The following is a 26134-nucleotide window of genomic DNA, read 5'->3' as shown; positions in this document are numbered from 1 at the left end:
CCTAATAGACTTATTCTGAGATAATCCTAGGTTCAACTGCAAACAATCTTTTACTAGACTTGATACCAGTGCCTAGGTTGTTGATATATATGTCATAAAAAATGATGGCTTCAGTGCATTTTCTTTTAACATCCCTGTCAACATTTCCATTGTTACCATTTCTGAAGTTACCATTTCAGAAGTATTAATGTTTGTTTACTCAGTCTCATCCAAGTTTAATTATTACCATCTGTTCAGGACCCAGTGTAGAAGTCCGTGACAAATATTATGAAACATTACCTTTCGTTATGTGATGGATCTGGAACTGATGCAATCTGTTTATTGCTATGCAGATATGATAAAAATCATGCATATGCTGTATTGACTAATTTTACATTGCACAAGCATATCATTTTCCACACAATTGTCTAAATATTATCAAAATTAAACAATGGAAAATCCAGGATGGAATGTAACAATACAAGAGAGGGAAAGTGGAGATAAGCACAACAAAAAAATTCACACAAGTATAGCTTTCAGCCATAATGGACTTTGTTAGCAGTAGGCACACACACACACACACACACACACACACACACACACACACACACACACATGCAAACGCAACTTGCACCCATGTCTTTAGTCTCAGTTAACTGAAACCACACTGAGAACAGTGCATGATGGGAGTGGCAACTGGGTGTGGGTAAGGAGGAGGCTGGGGTGAGGAGGGAGAGGGATAGTACGGTGGGAGTGGTGGAGAGTGAAGTGTTGCAGTTTACACAGAGAGCAGAAGAGAAGGTGCGGAGGGGAGAGGGGCGTCAGTAGTGGAAGGAGAGAAATAAAAAGAAATTAAAAGACTTGGTGTGGCAGTGAAATGACAGCTGTGTAGTGCTTGAATAAGAACAGGGAGGGAGCTGGATGGATGAGGACAGTGACTAACAAAGGTTGAGGGCAGGAGTGTTACAGGAACATAGGATGTATTGCAGGGAAAGTTCCCACATGCGCAATTCAGAAAAGCTGGTGTTGATAAGAAGGATGCATATGGCACAGGCTGTGAAGCAGTCATTGCATGTTCAGCAACAGATTGTTGGTGGCCTTTCATGCAGACAGACGGCTTGTTGGTTGTCATCCCTAAGTATAATGCAATAAAAGACCATGTGTGGGATTATCCATGATGGAGCAGTTCTCTTCAAGAGTTTTCTTCATCTTCATCTCAGCATAGAGAAAAACACCAATAAATCCGAAAAATAAAACTGTATTATACTATCACTGTACATTAAGATATTAGTTGTGATGTTTGGTTTGTGGGGCACTCAACTGCGCAGTCATCAGCGCCCAGATATCAGTTGCATGTATACTGCCTAAATACAACATGAAAAAATTGTTACCATAGCTGGTACTTCAGTACTTATATTTAGTATTAATATTTAACAATGAGTAGCAGCTCCCTACATCTGTAATAGTAGAGGCATTTTTACAACGACCACAGCTACTTGCAAACAACTAACAAAAAAAAAAAGTTCAAAAGTGTGTGAAATCTGATGGGACTTAACTGCTAAGGTCATCAGTCCCTAAGCTTACACACTACTTAACCTAAATTATCCTAAGGACAAACACACACATCCATGCCCGAATGAGGACTGGAACCTCTGCTGGGACCAGCCACACAGTTCATGACTGCAGCGCCCTAGACCGCTCGGTTAATCCCGCGCGGCAACAACTAACATGCATCTTCTATTCTTGAATGTGGATAATCATACAAATTCTAGAAGCAACTGGTAATAATAATTCTATTGCAGTTTTCTTTTGAATTTCTGTGAATAGTAAATGATTACCTTAGCAGAATCTCATTGAAAGATCTCTCTCAAAATTAAGAGACATTCTAATCACTTGTTTAAGCACTCACTTAGCAGAATCTCATTGAAAGATCTCTCTCAAAATTAAGAGACATTCTAATCACTTGTTTAAGCACTCACTGGCACCAAAGTTAGTGTCTAAACATTCATGAATGGCACAGGAACATAAACAGAGGATAACAAATAAAAATGAGAAATGGTATCTTATTTTCAAACACCCCTTAACAAAGGGAAATAATTCTGGCACCACTATGAAGATGTAATGGCACTGAAATACAGCAGAAATCACTAAAATTGTGCAAGGCCTGAGGGAATGATGGAATCTCTATCGTATCCTACATAAAATATAGAGAGCACTTGAACAAAAATCTGTTCCCAGTAGTTGGAAGAAATTGCAGGGCACACCCATTTAAATGCAGTGTGGTAGAAGTGTTTCACAGAACTACCATTGACAGGATTTCAGAGTGATGCAAAAATTGGCAGCTTGCTGTAAATATGAGTAATGTGTGTTACTCACCATCTTTTGTAACTGTAATAAAAGTCTTATTTAGATCATATGTGTTTTATTTGTTTAAAAACATTTTCAGTGGTTGTTGTTATGTTGTATTTTTCCTTACAAATTTGTTTGCCAGTACTGTAAACATTTCTTGTGTTTTAAATAAATAATTGAAATTTCGTATTGTTAATAGTAGTAATTTAAAACATGAGAACTGTTTATGATCTTGGAGAAAAGATTTGTACAGAAAACCACATTGTTACAGTGACTACTGAAGATGCTTGAAATGATATTAAACATGTGCAGTATAAACAACACTTTTATACAGTAACAAAAGATGGTGCACTGGCTAAATTACTTGTGTAACTGTGGTTGCTGAAAAGAGGATTTAAAAAAAGACAAAATTGCTTTAAATGTTCAGAAATATAAGCAAGCACACCTTACATGCACGTGACCACCAACTCTGGCATCTTGAGCCGACATTCTGGGCTGAGCTGCCAGAGCTGGCAGTCATGTGTGCATGAGGTGTGTTTGTTTCAAGTATACATATATTTGTAATAAAGTCATGTTGGCCCTGATAAACATAGTATTATGCATTCTGATGTATTCCACAGTTTCATATGTTGTCCACCATATATTAACAGAACCACCAGGGGGATGGTGCTAGTAGTGGTGACTGTAGTGGTAATGGATACATTCCAGTTATTTTTGTGTGGCATGCATCATTACATTGCAATAGTTTGAGTGATGTGTAAGCAGTATACATTACACATGTTGTGTGTCCTGAGTGAGAGTCTGATTTTATCATGTATACTGAAGAAATGAACTGATAAAATAATATTTCTGATAATGCTCTGACACATCTACATGTAGGTTTTCTTGATAATGTTCTGGTATGTAATGAAATGTTACAGTATTAATGTTTACAGAAGAGCAATAATTCACAGCAATTTTTTTCACAATTAGTTGCCATTTAGAACACAGACCCACAGATGTTGTTGTTGTTGTTGTCTTCAGTCCTGAGACTGGTTTGATGCAGCTCTCCATGCTACTCTATCCTGTGCAAGCTGCTTCATCTCCCAGTACCTACTGCAACCTACATCCTTCTGAATCTGCTTAGTGTACTCATCTCTCGGTCTCCCTCTACGATTTTTACCCTCCACGCTGCCCTCCAATGCTAAATTTGTGATCCCTTGATGCCTCAAAACATGTCCTACCAACCGATCCCTTCCTCTAGTCAAGCTGTGCCACAAACTTCTCTTCTCCCCAATCCTATTCAATACCTCCTCATTAGTTACGTGATCTATCCACCTTATCTTCAGTATTCTTCTGTAGCACCACATTTCGAAAGCTTCTATTCTCTTCTTGTCCAAACTAGTAATCGTCCATGTTTCACTTCCATACATGGCTACACTCCAAACAAATACTTTCAGAAACGACTTCCTGATACATAAATCTATATTCGATGTTAACAAATTTCTCTTCTTCAAAAACGCTTTCCTTGCCATTGCCAGTCTACATTTTATATCCTCTCTACTTCGACCATCATCAGTTATTTTACTTCCTAAATAGCAAAACTCCTTTACTACTTTAAGTGTCTCATTTCCTAATCTAATTCCCTCAGCATCACCCGATTTAATTTGACTACATTCCATTATCCTCGTTTTGCTTTTGTTAATGTTCATCTTACATCCTCCTTTCAAGACACTGTCCATTCCGTTCAACTGCTCTTCCAAGTCCTTTGCCGTCTCTGACAGAATTACAATGTCATCGGCGAACCTCAAAGTTTTTACTTCGTCTCCATGAATTTTAATACCTACTCCAAATTTTTCTTTTGTTTCCTTTACTGCTTGCTCAATATACAGATTGAATAACATCGGGGAGAGGCTACAACCCTGTCTCACTCCTTTCCCAACCACTGCTTCCCTTTCATGCCCCTCGACTCTTATTACTGCCATCTGGTTTCTGTACAAATTATAAATAGCCTTTCGCTCCCTGTATTTTACCCCTGCCACCTTTAGAATTTGAAAAAGAGTATTCCAGTCAACATTGTCAAAAGCTTTCTCTAAGTCTACAAATGCTAGAAACGTAGGTTTGCCTTTTCTTAATCTTTCTTCTAAGATAAGTCGTAAGGTCAGTATTGCCTCACGTGTTCCAACATTTCGACGGAATCCAAACTGATCCTCCCCGAGGTCTGCATCTACCAGTTTTTCCATTCGTCTGTAAAGAATTCGTGTTAGTATTTTGCAGCTGTGGCTTATTAAACTGATAGTTCGGTAATTTTCACATCTGTCAGCACCTGCTTTCTTTGGGATTGGAATTATTATATTCTTCTTGAAGTCTGAGGGTATTTCGCCTGTCTCATACATCTTGCTCACCAGCTGGTAGAGTTTTGTCATGACTGGCTCTCCCAAGGCCGTCAGTAGTTCTAATGGAATGTTGTCTACTCCAGGGGCCTTGTTTCGACTCAGGTCTTTCAGTGCTCTGTCAAACTCTTCACGCAGTATCGTATCTCCCATTTCGTCTTCATCTACATCCTCTTCTATTTCCATAATATTGTCCTCAAGTACATCGCCCTTGTATAAACCTTCTATATACTCCTTCCACCTTTCTGCCTTCCCTTCTTTGCTTAGAACTGGGTTGCCATCTGAGCTCTTGATATTCATACACGTGGTTCTCTTCTCTCCAAAGGTCTCTTTAATTTCCCTGTAGGCAGTATCTATCTTACCCCTAGTGAGATAAGCTTCTACATCCTTACATTTGTCCTCTAGCCATCCCTGTTTAGCCATTTTGCACTTCCTGTCGATCTCATTTTTGAGACGTTTGTATTCCTTTTTGCCTGCTTCATTTACTGCATTTACACAGATGTACACAACTCAAATTGAATTTAATTGTAGCTTATGGAAACTTGAAATTTTATGTTTGTTTTGAATAGTTTATTTTGGAATAATATTTAAACTGTGTAAGTATATGCAGTATCTTTCATTCAAGAAACATTTGAACAAAGACAATTTTATATTTCCTATAAATATTATTATTTATGAATTATTTGTATCTCTCACATTCTGACACTATTGGAGCATAAACTACAAATACATTCACTATGAAGTTACAATATCTTAAATTACTTCCTGAACAAAATATACTTAAGAAATGGAACTGCATATGATTTTATACTATTTGTTTTCTTGTACGACTTAAAGGTGCTGGCCACGGTAATGAAGCCAACTACATGTTCCATTGGGGAGGAGGTGAGAATCTGCAACCAGGGTCTGAAGGAGCTATTACGAGGAGCAGGTTGATACAGATGTGGACAAATTTTGCTAGATATGGGTAAGTTAATACAAAGAAGATGCAGCTTCACATTCCCAAATCCATATCATCAGTTGTGATCTAATATCAGCTCTGTGTTGAAAAGACAATTCCATGTGATAAAAGTATCTGTTAACAGCTTGTGTTCACATACTCTCTCTCTTTGGTATTCAATCCTGAGGCTAATTTGCAGCAATCTGTCAACTGCCTCATATGTCTACCTTCCTCTTCATTTCTATATATGTACGGCATTTCACATCATTCATAATCTATTGCATATACGATGATCATCTGCAAGCTGAGGTACTACAGTGTTAACATTGTGACCCTGCCGTTGTACACGCCTTCATCTCTTCACTCGGTGAGATTCGAATCGTGTCTCCATACATCGGTTCTTCTCCACATTAGGCCATCAGCTTCTTCTTGATCTGGCCATCAACCCATGAAGGTTGGACAACATGAAGGTAAAAATCATCCTGCTTCCAGACCCCAGAACGTCTTTGAATATGATGCAGACGTTACATCCCCCCCTCCCCCCAGGACTAATTATAAGTACTCCATACTGTGTGTGGGGGGGGGGGGGGCAAGGGGGGAGGGGGGGCGAATTACTGTGTGGCATCGTGGCGTCAATATAAAACATCGACCCTCAAATAGGGACTGTCTCTCCGCTCACAAATTCTTTCGGTGAAAAGTTTGAGATGATTAAATCTGTTTATATGACTTGTTGTATATATATGTGTAGATGCTTGTACTTAAATATACATCTGTATCGAAATAAATAGTGGAAGTGTTTGATTTCAGGATAGTAACCCATCACATTTCCACAGTAGTAAACATTACAAGGTTTGTTTCCTTGGTGCTTCTGGCCAGATGTGACATTTTAATAACATAATACTGTTATCATATTCAGAAGTACTGTCATGTTGTGTAATTTATACTTTAGATTATGACCATATTCATGGCATACAATTTTTTCAAAGAAACAACAATGATGCGTTCACATTTGTTACTTTAGGTAACTACTATATTTGTATAACTATACAACCAATGTAGTCGTTTGATTTTCATATTTTAGTTCTTTTCTCTTGATTTAGTGGTGTGTTACTATATTTTAGATGCACTTGACAATGAGCAGTGCCCAAAACTAGAAGTGTAAGGAAAACACTTAAACATAGCTTGCTGGAATAATGCCTTTCCTCAAATTTATTATGGCTTCGGGGGACCACTCAGGAAAAAAGGTTAAAGAAATACTTAGAAATATGCAGTATAATGTAACTGGATAGATAAACAATCTATTCACCAATCAGCAGCAGGAGAACACACGCATATTAGGGTTAAATTTGCAAGCTTTCAGAGCAATTGGTTCCTTCTTCTGGCAGAAGGCTTGAGGGGGAAAGGAAGAGGGATGAAGAAAAATGACTGCCAATGTTTGGAAAAGTTGCCCAGAATCCTGAGTCAGGTGAGACTTACTGAATGGAATAAAAAGAAAAGGCCTGGGGTTATAGGGGATGATTCCAAACTCTGCCAATTTCCTAAACCTCACCAGTCCTTTCTCTTCATCACTCTTCCTTCCCGTTCAGCCTTCTACCATAAGAAGGAACCACTGGCTTAACCATTATATGTGTGCATGTTCTCCTGCCCCCTCTTGGTAAGTAGATTTTTTAATCTCTCCAAATTCATTATGTTTTCAAAAACTGAAAATCGATTATTTTTGTTGATATATTAGAAAGGAGCAACACTGATACGGCACTGTGGAACTTAACTGAGTTCTTGATGTAGTCATCATCCCCTCAACCAACAAAGAAAAAAGCAAACACTGGTTTGACAGTGAATGCTACATAAGAAGATACTGGTCCTGGAAAAACTGAATGAGCAGGACAAGAAAAACTCAAAAATCCAAGATGCAGCAATATGGAACAATAACACAATATAGCACACTCTTGGATAAAAAAGAAATAATAATAATTCAGATCAAAAAAGAAGAATTACTACAGGAAGCAGAAGCAAAGCCCTATAAATGTCTGGATTCATGGAGAACAGAGATGATTCCAACTATCTCTATAACAGTATGGAAAAACTGCTTGATAAACCTGGTCCAGAAGAAGACCTCACATTATCAAATCAAGAGAACCATCTCCTTAACTGAAAAGGAACAGATAGCAGAACATGAAGTCTGGCAGACAACTGAAAAAGGCAAATTCCATAAAGCAGATTGCTCAAACAATATCTTGTACAGGTTAACAAAAGAAGCAATGCTACAAACTGTGAAACTCTGGACAGGCCTATAGAAGTGAATGGAAATAATTTTTACCACCAACATTATGAAGAGATTCGACAGATAATGTGCCAATGACCTCATCACAGTGGTAACACCGGTTCACATCAGGTCAACTAAGTTAAGCAATGTCAGGCTTGATTAGTACTTGGGAAACAAGAACTGAAAAGACCCAAAAGCTACAAATACTTATGAATTACACAGCAAGTGATAGGCAATACATTTTCCAAGTTCACTGAATACAGAGTAGCAAGTGTGATGCAGACAACCTCTGAGATAAAGAAACTGAGTCTACCATCCATAAAAACTGTCCTGAGACTATTCATCACAAACGCTTGGCCCTTTGCATCAGATAACATAGACGTTATATGGAAACACCTAACATATTCAGATATCAAACTATTAGAGGAAACCGAACCAGCCTATGTGACTGGTTTGAAGTGGCCCACCATGAATTGCTCTCCTGTGCCAACCTCTTCATCTCAGAGTAGCACTTCCAACTTAGGTCCTCAATTATTTGTTGGGTGCATTCCTAGTCTCTGCCTTCCTCTACAGTTTTTACTCTCTGCAGCTCCCTCTAGTACCATGGATGTTATTCCCTAATGTCTTAACAGATGCCCTGTCATCCTGTCCCTTCTTCTGGTCAGTGTTTTCCACATATTCTTTTTGTCTCCAATTATGTTTAGAGCCTTCTCATTTCTTACCTTATCATGTGACATAATTTTCATCATCTGTCTGTAGTACTCATTTGAAATGCTTTGATTCGCTTCTGTTCTGCTTTCACTAACATACAATGCTGTGCTCCATACATACATTCTCAGAAATTTCTTACTCAAATCAAGGCATATGTTAGACACTATTAGATTTCTCTTGGTCAGGAATGCCCTATTTGCCAGTACTAGTATATTTTTTATGTCTTCCTTTCTGCATTCACTGTTATTTTCCTGCCTAATTAGGAGAAATCTTCTACTCCTGGACCACATTTCTGGTATTAAGTTCCTCATTCATCTCATTTCTGTTACTTCTCATTACTTTTCTTGTTCTTCAATTTGCTCTCAACTAATACTCTGACTCGTTAGAGTGTTCATCCCATTCAACAGGTACTGCAGTTCTTCTTCACTTCCACCAAGGATAGCATTGCCATCAGCAAGTCTTGTCATTGATATCCTTTAAACTTCAATTACTATTCTATTCTTCAATCTTTCTTTTATTTCCATTATTGCTTCTTCAGTGTGTAGAGTGAACAGTAGGGGAGGAAGGCTACATCCCTGTTTTACACCCTTTTTAATCTGGGAACCCCGGTTTTGATCTTCCACTCTTATTATTCCCTCTTAGCTCTTGTACATGTTGTATATTACCCACCTCTCCCTATAACTTACTCTTATTTTCCTCAGACTCTTGAACATCTTGCATCATTTGACATTATTAAATGCTTTTTCTGGTTCAATAAATCCTATGAATGTGTCTTGATTTTTCTTTAGTTGTGTTTCCATTACCAGCCACAATGTCAGAAATGCCTCTCTCCGGTGACTTTACCTTTCCTAAAGTCAAACTGATCATCGTCTAACACATCCTCAATTTTCTTTTCCATTCTTCTGTATATTATTCTTGTCAACACATCTACATATACATCAACATCTAAATCTACACCTACATGATTACTCTGCTATTAACAATAATGTGCCAGAGGGTTCAACGAACCACCTTCATGCTGTCTCTCTACCATTCCATCCTCGAATGGCACACAGGAAAAACGAGCACTTAAATTTTTCTGTGGGAGCCCTGATTTCTCTTATTTTATCATGATGATCATTTCTCCCTATGTAGGTGGGTGCCAACAGAATGTTTTCGCAATCGGAGCAGTGACTGAAATTTCATGAGAAAAAGCCTTTGTTTTAATGATTGCCACTCCAATTCACATATCATGTCTGTGACACTATCTCCCCTATTTTGCAATAAGACAAAATAAGCTGCCCTTCTCTGTACTTTTTCAATGTCATCTGTCAGTCCCACCTGATGTAGGTCCCACACCGCACAGAAATACTCCAGAACAGGGCAGACAAGCATAGTGTAAGCAGTCTCTTTGGTAGACCTGTTGCACCTTCTAAGTGTTCTGCCAGTGAATTGCAATCTTTGGTTTGCTCTACCCACAATATTATCTATGTGATCCCAATTTAGGTTATTTGTAATTGTAATCCCTAAGTATTTAGTTGAATTTGCAGTCTTCAGATTTGTGTAACTTATCATGTAATTGAAATTTAGCGGATTTCTTTTAGTACTCATGTACTTTTCTTTATTCAGGGTCAATTGCCACTTTTCACACCATACAGATATCTTATCTAAATCATTTTCAATTCATTTTGATCATCTGATGACTTTACAAGATGGTAAATGACAGCATTTATCTGCAAACAATCTAAGACAGCTACTCAGATTGTCTCCTATGTTGTTACTACAGATCAGGAACATTAAAGGGCCTATAACACTTCCTTGGGAATGCCAGATATTACTCCTGTTTTACTCAATGATGTTCCATCTATTACTACGAACTGTGACCTTTCTGACAGAAAATCATGAATTCACTTGCACAGCTGAGGCGATACTCCATAGGCACGCAGTTTGGTTAGAAGACACTTGTGAGGAATGGTGTTGAAACCCTTCTGGAAATCTAAAAATATGGAATCAATTTGATGTCCCCTGTCAATAGCACTTAATATTTCATGAGTATAAACATCTAGTTCTGTTTCACAAGAACAATATTTTTTGAATCCATGCTGACTATATGTCAATAAATCATTTTCTTTGAGGTATTTCACAATGTTCAAATACAGTAAATGTTCTAAAACCCTACTGCAAATTGACATTAGTGATATAGGACTGTAATGCAGCAGATTACTCCTACTTCCCTTTTTGGGTATTGGTGTGACTTTAGCAATTTTCCAGTCTTTACATACAAATCTGTCTGTGAGCGAGTGGTTGTATATAATTGCTAAATATGGAGCTATTTTATCAGCATACTCTGAGAGGGACCTGACTGGTATACAATCTGTACCTGAGGCCTTGTCTTTATTAAGTGATTGAAGCTGCTTTCTTACACTGAGGATATCCACTTCTATGTTTCTCATCTTGGCAGTTGTTCATGACTGGAATTCAGGAATATTTACTTCATCTTCTTTGGTGAAGGAGTTTTGAAAAACCATGTTTAATAACTCTGCTTTAGTGGCACTGTCATCACTGACTTCACCATTGTTATCGGGCAGTGAAGGTATTGATTGTTTCTTGCCACTGGTGTGTTTTATGTACGATCAGAATCTCTTTGGGGTTTCTGCCAGATTACAAGACAGAATTTTGTTGTGGAAATTATTAAAAACATCTCGCATTGAAGTATGTGCTATATTTCGAACTTCTGTAAAACTTTGCCAATCTTGGGAATTTGGCGTTCTTTTAAGTTTGGCATGCTTTTTTCGTTGCTTCTGCAACAACGATCTGACTCACTTTGTTTACCATGGGTGATCAGTACCATCACTGATTAATTTATGTGGTATATATATCTCAATTGCTGTTGATACTATCTCTTTGAAAACATTCCACAACTTTTCTACACTTACATGATGAAATTGGAAGAAGTGAAGACTGTCTCTTAAAAAGGCGTTAAGAGTATTTTTTTCAGCTTTTTAAAATAGATATACTTTGTGTTTCTTTTTGATGATTGTAGGTGTTATGGTATTCAGCCTAGCAGCAACTGCCTTGTGGTCACTAATCCCCATATTCGTCACAACACTCACTATTTGTCGAGGATTATTTGTTGCTAAAAGGTCAAGTATGCTTTTGCAACCATTTATGCTTTGAGTGGGATCATGAACTAATTGTTCAAAATAGTTTTCTGAGAAAGCATTCAGTACAATTTTGGATGATGTTTTTATGCCTGCCGCCAGCTTTAAACATATAATTTTTCCAGCATGTCAAGGGTAGATTGAAGTCACCACTGACTATAATTGTATGAGTGGGGTACTTATTTGAAATGAGACTCAAGTTTTCTCTAAACTGTTCAGGAACTATGTCTTCCGAGTTGAGTGGTCAGTAAAATGAACCAATTAATAGTTTAGTCTGATTGTCAGATATAACCTCTAGCCATACTATTTTACATGAACTGTCTACTGCAATTTTGCTACAAGGCAAACTACCTCTGACAGCAATAAATACTCCACCACCAACTGCATTTAATCTATCCTTTCTGAACACTGTTAGATTGTTTGAAAAAATATCAGCTGAACTTATTTCCAGCTTTAGCCAGCTCTCTGTACCTACAACTATTTCAGCTTCATTGCTTTGTATTAGGGCTTGGAGCTTTGGTTCTTTCCCAACACAGCTACGACAATTTACAACTACAATACCGATCGTTTCTACAACTACCTTACTGTGTTTTACCTGCACACTTTTAGACAGACGCTCCTTCTGTGGTTCCCTGAGACCCTCTAACCTAAAAAACCACCAAGTCTCTTCCACACAGCCCCCGCTACCCGTGTAGCCACCACCTGTGTGTATAGGACTCCTGGCCTATTAAGCGGAACCCAGAAGCCCACCAGTCAAGGAATCTGCAGCCTACACAGTCACAGAACCGCCTGATTCAGACCCTCCACTTGGCTCTGCACCAAAGGACTACAGTCGGTTCTATTGATGATGCTGCAGTTGCTGAGCTCCGCCTTAATCTTGGAAGCAAGACTGGCAGTCTTTACCATTTCCACTAGCCATCCAAAACCAGACAGAATCTGCTCTGATCCAAAGCAACACATGTCATTGGTACTGTCACCACCTGCAGTTAGTTGCACCCTGTACTCTTCATGCCATCCAGAAGCACCCTTTCCACATCCAGAATGACTCCCCCCTCCCAGAATGCAGATGGAGTGCACACTGGCTTCCTTCCCCTCCTTGGCAGCCAAGTCCTAAGGGGAATCATTATACACCTAACATTGGAGCTCCCAACTACTAGCAAACCCACCCTCTGTTAATGCCCAGACCTTGCAGGCCGAGAAGCTTCCTGTGGAAGAGGGTGGACAACTGATCCAGTCCAGAGACATCATCAGCTACAGATAACACCCAAAACCTGTTTGTCAAATGAACTGGGGAGGGCCTACAATTGTCCCCTCCAAAAATTTTTTGCTGCCTTCCAGACTTCAGATTGATCTCCCACAAGACCACAGGTGAGGTGTCACCCTCAGTGCAGGCAGTACCCGGGGAGGCCACAGCAGTGGACCGATCGTAGGACATGCGGGACGTGTTCGATGTCCCTCGTATCCCCTCAATAGATCCCCCACAGTGACGCCCCTTGGCAGCAGCCTCAAGCTGTGTGATGGAAGCCAACACAGCTTGAAGCTGTGAATGAAGGGTCACCAGCTCTGTTCGCATCTGTACACAACAATCGTAATTCCTATCCATTACAGCAGTTCCTCCTGTTTGAAATTCGTAAAAATATGTAACAATCAAATGGTGAACTCACCTTATTAGTAGCAGGAATTAGCGGTGCGCTCTTGCTGATGGTCTAACTGACACTGAGCTGTTCTAACCAAACCAACAAAAGGCTGCACAATTCTAGAGTGGATACAATGGTCGATAGCAGCGGCGGTACTGTACGCTACACTGTTATTGAAATAAAAGGTTGTGCCTACTAAGCACTTGAACATGCAAGAAATTACAAAAATTAACTAGTAACTACACAGATAACTGAAAATAAGTCACTCATGTTTGAAGCTCATAAAAATATGTAACAAGCGAACGGTGTCTCACCCTATTAGTAGCAGGAACTAGCAGTGCATTCTCACTGACAGTCTAACTGACACTGAGTTAGATGCATTAGCTATTAGCCCTTTCATTGGCTATACAATCTTTTTGTCATGGTCACCTCCCCCTTGGTGGTCCCCACCTGGAGGTCTGAATGGGGGACTATTCCAGAATCTTTTGCCAATGGAGGGATCCTCATGACACTTTTTCAATTATAGGCCCCATATCCTGTGGATAAACATTTTGTGTCTTTAATGTAGTAGTTGCCACTGCCTTCTACATTGTCATGTCATTAATCATTGCTGATTATTCCACCCTCTTTGGCGATATTGTTGGCAGAAGGAGGGTAACTTCTTACGCTGGAAATCTTCAGCCACCAATTCTGATTACTTTTAAGCAAAATTTAAGTGGTGGCAGGGTTTGAAACCAGGACAAAGGACATTTTGATCACTATTCAAAGACACTACCCAAAGACCACTATCTTAAAATTTATGCAAACCGAAATAACCTACATCTTGGTTGTTGCAAGCTACTTTGTTCAAAATTGGATGACAGCCAACAGCCTGATATCAACAACACAAAGCACAGGACTTCTAGAAGACTGGCAGCAAAAAGCAAGATACATATATCATGGAATCCTCGACACCCTATCAACAACAGACAACCAATGGAAGGAAGACAACCTTTGAGATAGAGAAACATAGTCTACTGTCCATAAGAACTGTACTGCAACTGTAAATACAAAAAACTGCAATGAGTCACTTTTCTGAATAGTTATTTATTATTCCATGAAAGTGTTTTCAGACCTTTTCAGTTTCATCTTCAGATGGTTTTCTGGAAGTTACATCACTATTTCTAGCTTAATGCTGGGTGCTGGCTTCGTGACAAGAAGATGGGACACACTTTAATTTAGTAAATTTGGCATTCATATTGACAGGCAAACAATAGTCATGGCAATACATTAAAGAATGTTCGATCTTCTTGTCACAGAGCCAGCACCCAGCATTAGCTAGAAATAGTGATGTAACTTCCAGAAAACCATCTGAAGATGAACCTGAAAAGGTCTGAAAATTGGTTCATAGAATAATAAATAATCATTTAAAAAGTGTCTGGTTGCAGTTTTATGTATTTAGATTCAATTAAAAGTCAAAGGTTCTAAAATATCCAGAATAGATAAGCTTAATCTGTCCTGAGACTGTTCACCATAAAGGTTTGGCCCTTTGCATCATGTGACATGCAACTTACATGGAGACACCTTACATACTCAGCCTACCTGAGAAGAACATCAAACATTTTAAAATACATGCAAAATGGAATAACCTACATTTTGGCAGACACAACCTTCTTCATTGAAGACCAGATTCTGGCCCATACTGACACCACAGAGCACTGGGCTCCTGGAAGACAGGCAGCAAAAAGCAAGAGACTTAGGTCACAGACACCTCAACACTGCAGCAGCATCAAATAACAAATGGAAGGAAGGTAACATTTGAGATAAAGAAACTGAGTCTCTTACCCACAAGTACAGCTCTGAGACTATTCAAAAACTGCACTTAGCTTCTCACTCTTATTAACTCATGCATGATGTTTTAGTAGTAATCTCAATCTTGCATCTTACCTGTCTTCCACTTTTAAACTCTCAGGTTTTCAAATCTCATTTGATGCAGTCCCCAACAATCAGTCTTTTCATCTCATCCCATACAGTAAGTCTCCCTGACTTGCGATTCTGGGAGGCTTTCCCCATATCTACCCCTTTTCCTAGACCTCTCCAGTTGTTTTCCTTCACCCTTCTACCTTCCCCTTCAACCCTTATGCCTGAAGAAGGACCCACTGGCTCCAAAAGCTTGCCAGTCACAACAGTCTTTTATGTGTGTGTTCTGCTGCTGCTTGGTGACTAGATTAGATTAGATTAGTACTTGTTCCATAGATCACGAATACGACACTTCGTAATGATGTGGAATGTGTCAGGTTAATAAAAGGTGTATATACAAGATATTACATTACACAACATATTACATGGCACTTAATAACCTTGGGGGGAGGGGGGGGGGAGGAAATTACCAACTTACTGTATCCAAAAACTCATCTAATGAGTAGAAGGAGTTGCCATTAAGAAATTCTTTTTAATTTCCTTTTAAATGCTATATGGCTATCTTGCAGACTTGTGATGCTATTAGGTAAGTGACCAAAGACTTTTGTGGCAGCATAATTTACCCTCTTCTGAGCCAAAGTTAGATTTAACCTTAAGTAGTGAAGATCGTCCTTTCTCCTAGTGTTGTAGCCATGTACACTGCTATTACTTCTGAATTTAATTGGATTGTTAATAACAAATTTCATAAGAGAATACATGTATTGTGAGGCTACAGTGAAGATACCTAGCTCTTTAAATAAGTGTCTGCAGGATGATCTTGGATGAGCTCCAGCAATTAATCTGATTACACACTTTTGTGCAATGAACACTCTTTTATTCAATGATGAGTTACCCCAGAATATGATGCCATACGAAAGCAGAGAATGAAAATAGGCATGGTAAGCTAATTTACTGAGATGTATACCACCAGAATTTGAAATGACCCTAATAACATAAGTAGCTGAACTCAAACGTTTCAGCAGATCCTCAGCGTGTTTTTTCCAGTTCAACCCCTCATAAATGCATACACCTAGAAATTTTGAATATTCTACCTTAGCTACCGATTTCTGATCGAAGTCTATATTTATTAATGGTGTCATTCCATTTCCTGTGTGGAACTGTATATACTGTGTTTTGTGAAAGTTTAATGAGAGCCCATTTGGAGAGAACCACTTAATGATTTTCTGAAAAACACCATTTACAATTTCACCAGTTAATTCTTGTCTGTTTGATGTGATAGCTATACTTGTGTTATTGGCAAAAAGCACCAGCTTTGCATCTTCATGAATGTAGAATGGCAAGTCATTAATATATATTAAGAACAGCAAAGGACCCAAGACCGAACCTTGTGGCACCCTATCCTTTATTGTTCCCCAGTTTGAGAAAGCACCAGTTTTTTGCATATTATGTGAACTGCTTATTTCAACTTTCTGCACTCTTCCAGTTAGGTATGATTTAAACCATTTGAGCACTGTCCCATTCATACCACAGTACTTGAGTTTATCTAGAAGTATTCCATGATTTACACAATCAAAAGCCTTTGATAGACCACAAAAAATCCCAATGGGTATCTACCGGTTACTCAGAGCATTTAACATTTCATTAATGAAAGTATATATTGCATTTTCCATTGAAAAACCCTTCTGGAAACCAAACTGACATTTTTTTAAAACCTTATTTTTACAAAGGTGTGAAGCTACTCTACAATATATTACTTTTTCAAGAATTTTGGATGACGCGGTCAGAAGAGTTGTTGACATCAGACATATCCACTTTTTTGTGCAGTGGTTTAACAATGACATACTTCAGTCTATCTGGAAAAATACCCTTCTTCAGAGAGCTATTACATATGTACCTAAGAAACCCACTCATTTCTTGGGAACAAGCTTTTATTATTCTGCTGGAAATTCCATCAATTCCATGTGAGCTTTTATTCTTCCTAATTTCAGAAGGAGAGTTGGGTGGAATTTCAATTGTATCAAATGGTGTTGGTAAGTCCTCTTCCATTAACTGCCTTGCTTCTTCTAATGAACATTTAGATCCTATTTTCTCTACAACATTTAAAAAATAATTATTCAAAATGTTTTTGACTTCCGGCTTGTTGTTTATCAAGTTTCCACTCACTTTGATGGTGATGCCATCATCCTGTACTCTTGGTTGCCCTGTCTCCCTTGTAATAATATTTCAAATTGTTTTGATTTTGTTATCAAAGGTATTAATCTCAGACATGATGCACATGCTTCTGCAATTTTTAATAACCTTTCTTAATGAAGCACAGCAGTTTTTATAATATTTGGCTGTTTCTGGGTCATTACCCTTTCTTGTTGTTAGATACAGTTCCTTTTTGTGGTTACAAGATAGTTTTATTCCTTTAGTAAGCCAAGGTTTTCTGCATGGTTTCTTATAAGTAGATTTAACAACTTTCTTGGGGAAACAGTTTTCAAATTCTCTTACAAGTGTATCATGAAATAAGTTATATTTTAAACCAACATCAGGTTCCTTGTACACCTCATCCCAGTCTAACTGCTGAAGATTTTCTGTGAAATTTCTAATTGTTGAGTCATTAATTGAAAGCACAACTTTGGAGGGTAGTTTTGAACTACTGAATGGAGCTATGTCATATACAATAACTAGCTGAGCATCATGATCAGAAAGGCCATTCTCAACAGGACAAGAATTTATGTTTTTAAACCTATCTTGGTCTATAAAAGTGTTATCTATCAATGTGCTGCTGTCCTTTACTACCCAAGTAGGAAAATTAATGACAGATGTCAAATTGAAAGAACCGAGCAAATCTTCCAGGTATTCTTCCTATTACACTCTTTCAGTGAATCAACATTGAAGTCCCCACAAATAATAATTTGCTTTCTCCTATCTGACAGATAGCACAACAAGGCATCCAAGTTTTCCAGGAATAAATGAAAGTTTCCTGAAGGGGACCTATATACTGTTACAATTATAAAAGAGCTCTCCTTCAGTTTAAGTTGACAGGCACATGCTTCTATATGTTGCTCTAGACAAAACTCTTTTGTATCTAAGCTTTCCACACAGTGATAACTTTTGACATATATGGCAACTCCTCCTCTCACCTCATTCTCTCAACTCATATGTGCAGTTAGTTTATAACCACTGATAGATTTTTAATCTGTCCAATCAAATAATTTCAACATAAAGGTTTGCATTATATGCATACAACTTATAAAGAGAGACTCTCATACCCAAATCTCAAATAATTAGTGAGAGCCAAATCAGCCTACCTGAAAAATTTCATTTGTGTCTCCTGTACACTAGGATTGTAGCCCATAGCCTACATAAGTGAATATCTGAACCAAAGGGTATCACAGCCCCTTGTAAAGTTGTCAGTGCACCATATGTGGAGGTCAATAAATACATATCACATCATCAAGCATAAACAAAAAACATAAGTACTATCTCAAAATGTAAATGATGATTACTTAACTAATTAATACCTTCTATACCTTACATAAGGTGGCAATCCTTCTGGAAAACCTGTAATTCTCAGGGGACTACATTGTTATTCGAAATATTAGGTGTCTCAGGGAATTTTGTGAATTACACAAAAGCTCAGAGAATTCTGTGTTTTCAACTTACCAATGTAATTTCATTTTATTGAGCTTTATAAATCACAAATTTCAAAATTATTAATATCTCAAAGTATGCAATTTACAGGAATCTAACATTGGAAAATCCATGATGGAATGTAACAATATTGCAAGTCTGGCTTCAGCTGCCAGAGACTGTGGTCGTGCGTGCGTGTGTGTGTGTGTGTGTGTGTGTGTGTGTGTGTGTGTGTGTGTGTGTGTGTGTGTGTTTTGCCTATTTTTGACACAGGCCTTATTGGCTGAAAGGTTATTGTGTGACAGTCCTTTTGTTGTGCCTATTTGCGACTTAGCTTCTCCATTATATGGTGAGTAGCCACTATCCATCACTATTACTTAAAGAAATATTATTCCAAATAAATTATTGAGTTGTAATGCTAGGGCACAAGTTGTCACCAACAAAGCTTTTTCAATGTGCAGGTCAATGAAATAGCATTGTGCCAACTTTAGCCCCAATTTGGTATGACTTCATTGCTTCTTGTTATTTTGACCAGACAACAAGGGGTGTTGGGGCAAATATCAATGTAGTGCCCCACATTGTCAACAACATTGCTTTGATTCACTGGATTCTTGAAACCACAATGTCTCAGAAATTGTGGAGTAATATGCAAGTTCTTGAATTTTTGGTTCTTTGCCAACCAGAAATACATTTGTGGAATCTTGTTTTGAGGAATCACAAAAATCACAAGTAACAAACCCAGCACAAAGTCAGAATGGATTGGTCCATACCCATTGAAGTTGTAGTGTACACAGTTCTTGATTTGCCTGTGATCTTATAGTTTATTTAAAATTTATTGATGTTGAAATATGTGGAGTGTTATGGATCATCAACATGCTTTCCTCTTTTTGTTTTTTTAATGATGAAATATTGTAATTCTTGCTCAAAATTGCAAAAGCACCATCTGAAACCTATCTATCATACATGTTTGCAGTGGATCTATGAGAATTCAAATGAAAGTTGTCTTGAATGTTTGGGCATTGTACCATAAATATTGGCCAATGTTGGCCCAAATGTATGGATGAAGGTGAAGGTCAATGGAGACTTGCATTGCAATATTGTTTGAAATGTAACAAGCGTGTTGTTAAATAATGGTTTTCTTAAAGTTAATAAGCTCCAGCGAGTAAACTTTACTTTCACATTTGTATTGATATAAGATAGGTGAGATGAAAATATTTGCAGTATAACATTCACTACATGTTAATGGAATGGAGGTTGTCATGACGGGCTGTAAAGATGCATACACATCTATCTCAAAAGATGTTTTCAAAACATATTTCCACTTCCCACTTGTGGATACTGTTTGAAAATATGTTTAGAAATATGCTTTGAAACACAGAAACATCTGTCCATCACAATGTTGACATAAATCAAAGGAAACAATGTTTCAGGCCAGCTACAACATGTCACCGATGCATGATGCTAGCACATGTTTATGTGTAACATTGTATTTGGTGTACAGAGTTGCTCTGTGTTCTATTTTTATTTGTTCTATTGAGTTTTTTCCGAAAAAAAATGTGGAGCAGAAAAGGCAGCAGACTGTTTAGTTGTTATTGTGTTATCGTTGTACCAGGCTGAGGATAGATTGTGGAATGTGCAGACCAAGCAGTACAAGAACAGCACAAAAGAGACACTCTGCAGAGAACTGCTGTACATTTTATACTAGCTCTGGCTGTGTTGAAAAGAAAATAAAGTTGTGTCTCACCCAGTATTGATGAGAAAAAAGGAAAGGGGTGAACAGTATAACATCAAGCACTGTGCGACACTGTTGTGTAATGTAACATGGTTCAGCTATTTTCTTTCACAGTTTTGTGATGATGGTCATGAAGTAAAGGGAACTAGATGTTGTGTACAAAAGGGTACAATTCCCCTGTCACTTTCATAAAAAACTGCAAACTGATGATATTCTTGTTGAAGTAATTTTTGTTTATATATGTGGAACCATGCCAACTGAATAAAAGTTTAATAATATGTATATTTAATGATCTTTTTCATTTATTTACCATTACATAAACCTTCAGGGCTTCTTCCAACACTCCATAGATTTTAGGTACTGTTTGAAATATAACTTGCTTCAAAATGTGAACTAAGTATGTAAAGCTCTGAAGTAAACATCCCATTGCCAAAAGATCAGGACTTAGATCAAACCTTTCAATGACCATAGGTGCTTTCCTGAAATTTATCTCTTTTTGCTAGAAATTTAAAATTGGTGGAAGACATTTGAATGAAGTTATGAAAATCAGAGCTGTCTCCTATATTCAGTTCCATTAACAAGTTATTACCACCAGTTCTGTAGTATGCTTTCATATACCAATGACAACAAGGCCTTTCATTTTGTTTGCATGAACCTTCTTCGAGTATTAATAGTGCAGCACCACATATCATTACAACTGCCTTGCTGCTAGAGATAACGTAGCAGAAGATACAAAAACTACATGATGAATAGCATTACAGACAACATGATTACACTGCGAGAAATGTTTGCCAGTGTGGAGAAAGTCAAAGACCAAGAACAAATTGTAAACATGTTATGAAACGCCACAGGAAACATGTTTCCAACTGAAAATGTTAAAGGTGGCAGCATGTGTGCGGCTTATTAATAGAAGCACCATATTTTAACTAACACTCTTGTGTGTGTGTATGTGTGTGTGTGTGTGTGTGTGTGTGTGTGTGTGTGTGTGTGTGTGTGTGCATACATTAAAGTAACTATAAGTATTTTGTTGCCCTTTGCTCTTTTACATAATAAATTATGACATAATGAATATGAATTCTATTAAAAATTTAAAAATATTGATGATTCCTAGTGTTATATGTTATGATTTATTTACTTCTCTTACTTTTCTTCCTCTATCCCACCCTGCGCCCCCCCCTTCCCCCCCTCAACCCCTTTATCTGTTGAAGATAATAGATGTATATGTGTTATGAATAGGCTCATCTTCTCTAATCTGCTGCTAATGGCACTTGCTCACCATGTTGCATTGGGCTTGCAGTTACCATTTCTTTGTATTAATTAACTGTTCAGAACTTTCTACACAGAACCCATTCATGTTATGTTACAGAAATCCCACACCAACTGTGGACTCAGTGATTACTCAATACTGGACTCCATACACCACCAATGGAAAAGCTTACCTGCATTTTGATGTCAATTTATCTATTGAAAGCAACTTGAAATATGATGAATTTAATTTCTGGCATAATCTCCTGCCATAGGTGATTTACACGAGGCTGAACAGTACACAGACCTTAATAATATGCAACCACCATTGTATCAAATACATATTTTACAAATTGTAAAAGTTAGTCTGTCATTATCAGTCATTGTAATTTAATAATTAATAAAGTTCTCTACCAAGATTTGTTCTTCCATTATACTTTGTCACTGTTGTTAATTGTTTAAAACAGGTTTTGAAAACACTTTAATAAAAACAATGTAGAACTAGCTTGAATAAACCTGTAACTAATGTGTGAGGGGTAGGCAAATGAAAATCAAACATGGAATGGTTTCATTCAAAAGAAGCACCATATATGTTACGACATTTATACCATTGGGATGATAAGATGATTAGTTCCTGTCATGTAGAATGTGTTTGGCCACTGACAGATCCATAGCTGCACCCAATGTTAATGGTTGGTTGGGTTGACTTGTGGGAGGAGACCAAACAGCAAGGTCATCAGTCTCATTGGATTAGGGAAGGATGGGGAAGGAAGTCGGTGTGTCCTTTGAAAGGAACCATCCTGGCATTTGCCTGAAGTGATTTAGGGAAATCACAGAAAACATAAATCAGGATGGCTGGATGCAGGATTGAACTGTCGTCCTCCCGAATGCGAGTCCAGTGTGCTAACCACTGCCCACCTCTCTCGGTAGAATGTTAATTATCAGATGTAAATGTTGTACTATCATTTGTTTTGCATTGGATTATACAATCAAATATTTCATTACGACAGAAGTTGATGATTACCCACCAACATGCAAACATATATGTGTAAATATATATAGTGAACTTTTTTGAATCAACCATCCGTATTCATCTGACTTCAAAATGGGAATCTTTTCTGGACAAATTAACACAGTTTAGAACCTATTACGGGTGTTAACTAATTTTATTAAGTAATATTACTGTGAAGAAAAGTGAGCTGGTCAGGATATGTTTGATAATCATATTCATTCCAAAAACCAATTAATAATACCTCTATGAAGAACTGAATGCAAACTGGTGTCAACAAAGTGAATAGAAATAAAGATATGATTTTCAACTCAAATCATTGGCGTTGTGGTTTTATTGTACTGTGAGACCACCAATAAAACAGTTTCAGAATATGTAACTTTGATTCAGTGTATGCCATTGAGGACTTACAATGACTTAACCAAATTAGTATTGTTCCTGCTATAACCCTAGCTTGCATTTTGAGTTCCCCATAATACTGCTCCACACTCAAAATTTTCTTTCCAAAATTAGTCTTTAACATATCAGTCATTTCAAGAACAAAATTATTACAAGGACGATGAATGAAATCTACAGATGGAATATAGCTCACACCCAGAAAACTTCATTTAGAAATATTTGTCCACATGCCAAAACTTATTTAAAATAATTTAATTGGGAAATCTTCTTGTAATTCTATAAGTTTATTATGCATGTTGACTGCTTACCCTACCAAAGCAGACACTTTCTTTCACACTTCATTAGCTATCATGTTAATTGCAGAAATTCTGTCATTAGTATCATATTTGAAGATTTAACTTTGTTTTCTAGCCTACATCTAAGATCAACAATTTCAGATTTTATTACATGCCTATTTTTTCGAAAATTTTTGGAGGTTTTTTTCAAATTCTTTGAACAAATTTATTTTGACATTTTTGATCCTGTTTTCCACTAGTTCCATCCTGTCATTTAAATGTTTCTGCCCTGATGTGACAATAAGGTTTCATTAATTGATTTCTCCTTTGATTTATGCCATTACTCTTAAATTTAGCTTTTAGTTCATTATGTGGGTCTGCAGTCATGACACTCTACTCATTTTAAGTCCTTATTTGATTTTGAAATTCTGTCATTTGTTTTTAATGTTGATTTACCAATTTTGTAATTGTTTTCTGATGCCTTACAGTTGAATTTGTTTTCAAAAATGAGTTTCCTGCTTTGATCTTCCATGCTTTCAACTAAAACTGACTTATTCCACCACCACCATGCCCCCCCCCCAACCTCCTCCCCCCCCCCCCCCCCCCCCTAGCCCGCAAAATAAAATTGTTTCCTCATCTACTTCAGTATTCATTATTTTCACCCAAATTTAGTTTTTAATATAAAATTTGTAAAATGTTGCATTCAATATCTCCATTAAAGTTTGCAGTTTTCATAACACAAAATAATTAAAAAAGTTAAGCTTCAGTGCTTCTCTTTGTTTTTAACATTACATAAGGCAGCAAATATTACAGTTCACAACACGGTATTCAGTCACTGTGATGTCTATATCTCTAGTTTAATTTCCAATTTGTAATTCTAAATATTTCTGTGGGTGATTCCTTCTTTCACATTATCTGAAAACACAAAATATTTATGTTAAAACTAAGATTCCATATATGATCTCATCTCAAATTGTAAAGGTCCCATTCTCAATCAAGACATAAACTGGTCCAGTATTTTAGTAAGAAATAGCATATTCCTCCATATTCCTCAGTAACAAAATAGGTGTTTTGCAAGTCATAACAGTTTTATAATAGGAAATGAAACTTTTGTTTTGTACTTTTCTTGATGGATACGAGGTTACAGACGATTAGTGAACTTAAATGAACATCATTCATGTCTGCCAAAGTACTCTTAGGTTTTCTCTTTTGGATCATATCATATTATTGTGTAAATCACAGGTTTTTAATCTTTGAAGTAACTTTTAGATAAAAGTTTTAAATTCTCCACATTTATTCATAATTTTCACTGTCCCCTCAGGAACTTGACAAAAACTCTTTCTAACACAGTGAAGTGAACTTTATGCAACTCTTGCAACAACTAACCGAGACTGAGCCAACACTGAACCATGTGATCACAGCTGTGATAACCTTTATAATTTTTGACAGTGAAAATACTGTGTACAGCTTTGTTAAACTTACTGTATACTGTAATTACAACTCCATAATACAAGTAATTTCGCTACAAATTGGCATTAAAATTAATTTGACATTTTGAGCTAGCATGATCACAATGAAAATTTTTTACTAATGTTTACCATTTTTGACACAATCAGATATTCTTTCCACTCTTATCTTTTGCTTTAATTAATTAATTTATTACTTTCACTCATGTGGGTATTAAAAATCACCCACAAAAACTAAACAACTAAGTATAACAACAAAGAAGAGCAGCATGTTTTGTATTATGGTGAAATATTGGAGAGAGTGTCACTGAAATGATACAGGATTTGGGCTGGAAATCATTAAAGGAGAGTTGTTTTTTGTTGTGACAGAATCTTCTGTTGAAATATCAATCACCAATTTTCTCCTCCGAATCCAAAAATATTTTCTTAACACTGACCTACATAGGGAGGAATGATCACCACAATAAAATAAGGGAAATCAGAGCTCATAGAAAGATGTAGGTGTTCATTCTTTCCATGCTCTACACGAGATTGGAATAATAGAGAACTGTGACGGTGGTTTGATGAACCCTCTGCCAGACACTGGAATGTGATTTGCAGAGTATCCATGTAGATGCAGATGTAGATGAAAAATAATCAATTATTGATAATATAATGTAAATGGATAGATAAAAAAATCTACTCACCAAGCAAAGGTACAAAAGGATTTAACTTTTACAAGCTTTTGGAACTAGTGGCCCCCCTCTTCTAGGTGAAGAGTTTAAGAGGAAGGAAGAGGGGTGAAGTAAATCAACTAAAGATGTTGTGCATTTCAGAAAAGTCACCCAAAATCCTGCATCAGGGGGGACATGCTGGACAGCATGAGAAGGAAAACCCTTTTATCTTACCCACCTTTTACCTTCTGCCTATGATCCACAAACCCAAACATCCTGGCCATCCAAAAGTTGCTAGCTTTAAAGCACCATTGAATGTATATCTACCTTAATTGATCAACAGCTGCAATACATAGTGCAAAGACTTCCCTCCTATATTAAAGATACCACCAATTTCCTGGATCATCTGAAATCTTTGCCCATCCCACACCCACATACACTTTGCTT

The 26134-nt window shown here is 37.3% G+C and overlaps 1 protein-coding gene across 1 annotated transcript in view; it reads left to right on the top strand.

The window, feature by feature from the left end:
- Positions 1-22304, top strand: part of LOC126344273 (esterase FE4-like) — a 98623-nt gene extending 76319 nt beyond the window's left edge. The window contains exons 10-11 of the mRNA XM_050002007.1: positions 5538-5667; positions 22007-22304. Coding sequence (XP_049857964.1) covers positions 5538-5667; positions 22007-22160 — 284 coding nt within the window. The 3' untranslated portion in view covers positions 22161-22304. The remainder of the gene's footprint in view (positions 1-5537; positions 5668-22006) is intronic.
- The last annotated feature ends 3830 nt before the right edge of the window (positions 22305-26134 follow it).

Source organism: Schistocerca gregaria, chromosome 1 (assembly GCF_023897955.1).
Source record: "Schistocerca gregaria isolate iqSchGreg1 chromosome 1, iqSchGreg1.2, whole genome shotgun sequence".
Classification (NCBI taxonomy): domain Eukaryota; kingdom Metazoa; phylum Arthropoda; class Insecta; order Orthoptera; family Acrididae; genus Schistocerca; species Schistocerca gregaria.
The sequence above is the reverse complement of the archived record's forward strand: the minus strand, read 5'-3'. Positions and strand labels throughout refer to the sequence as shown.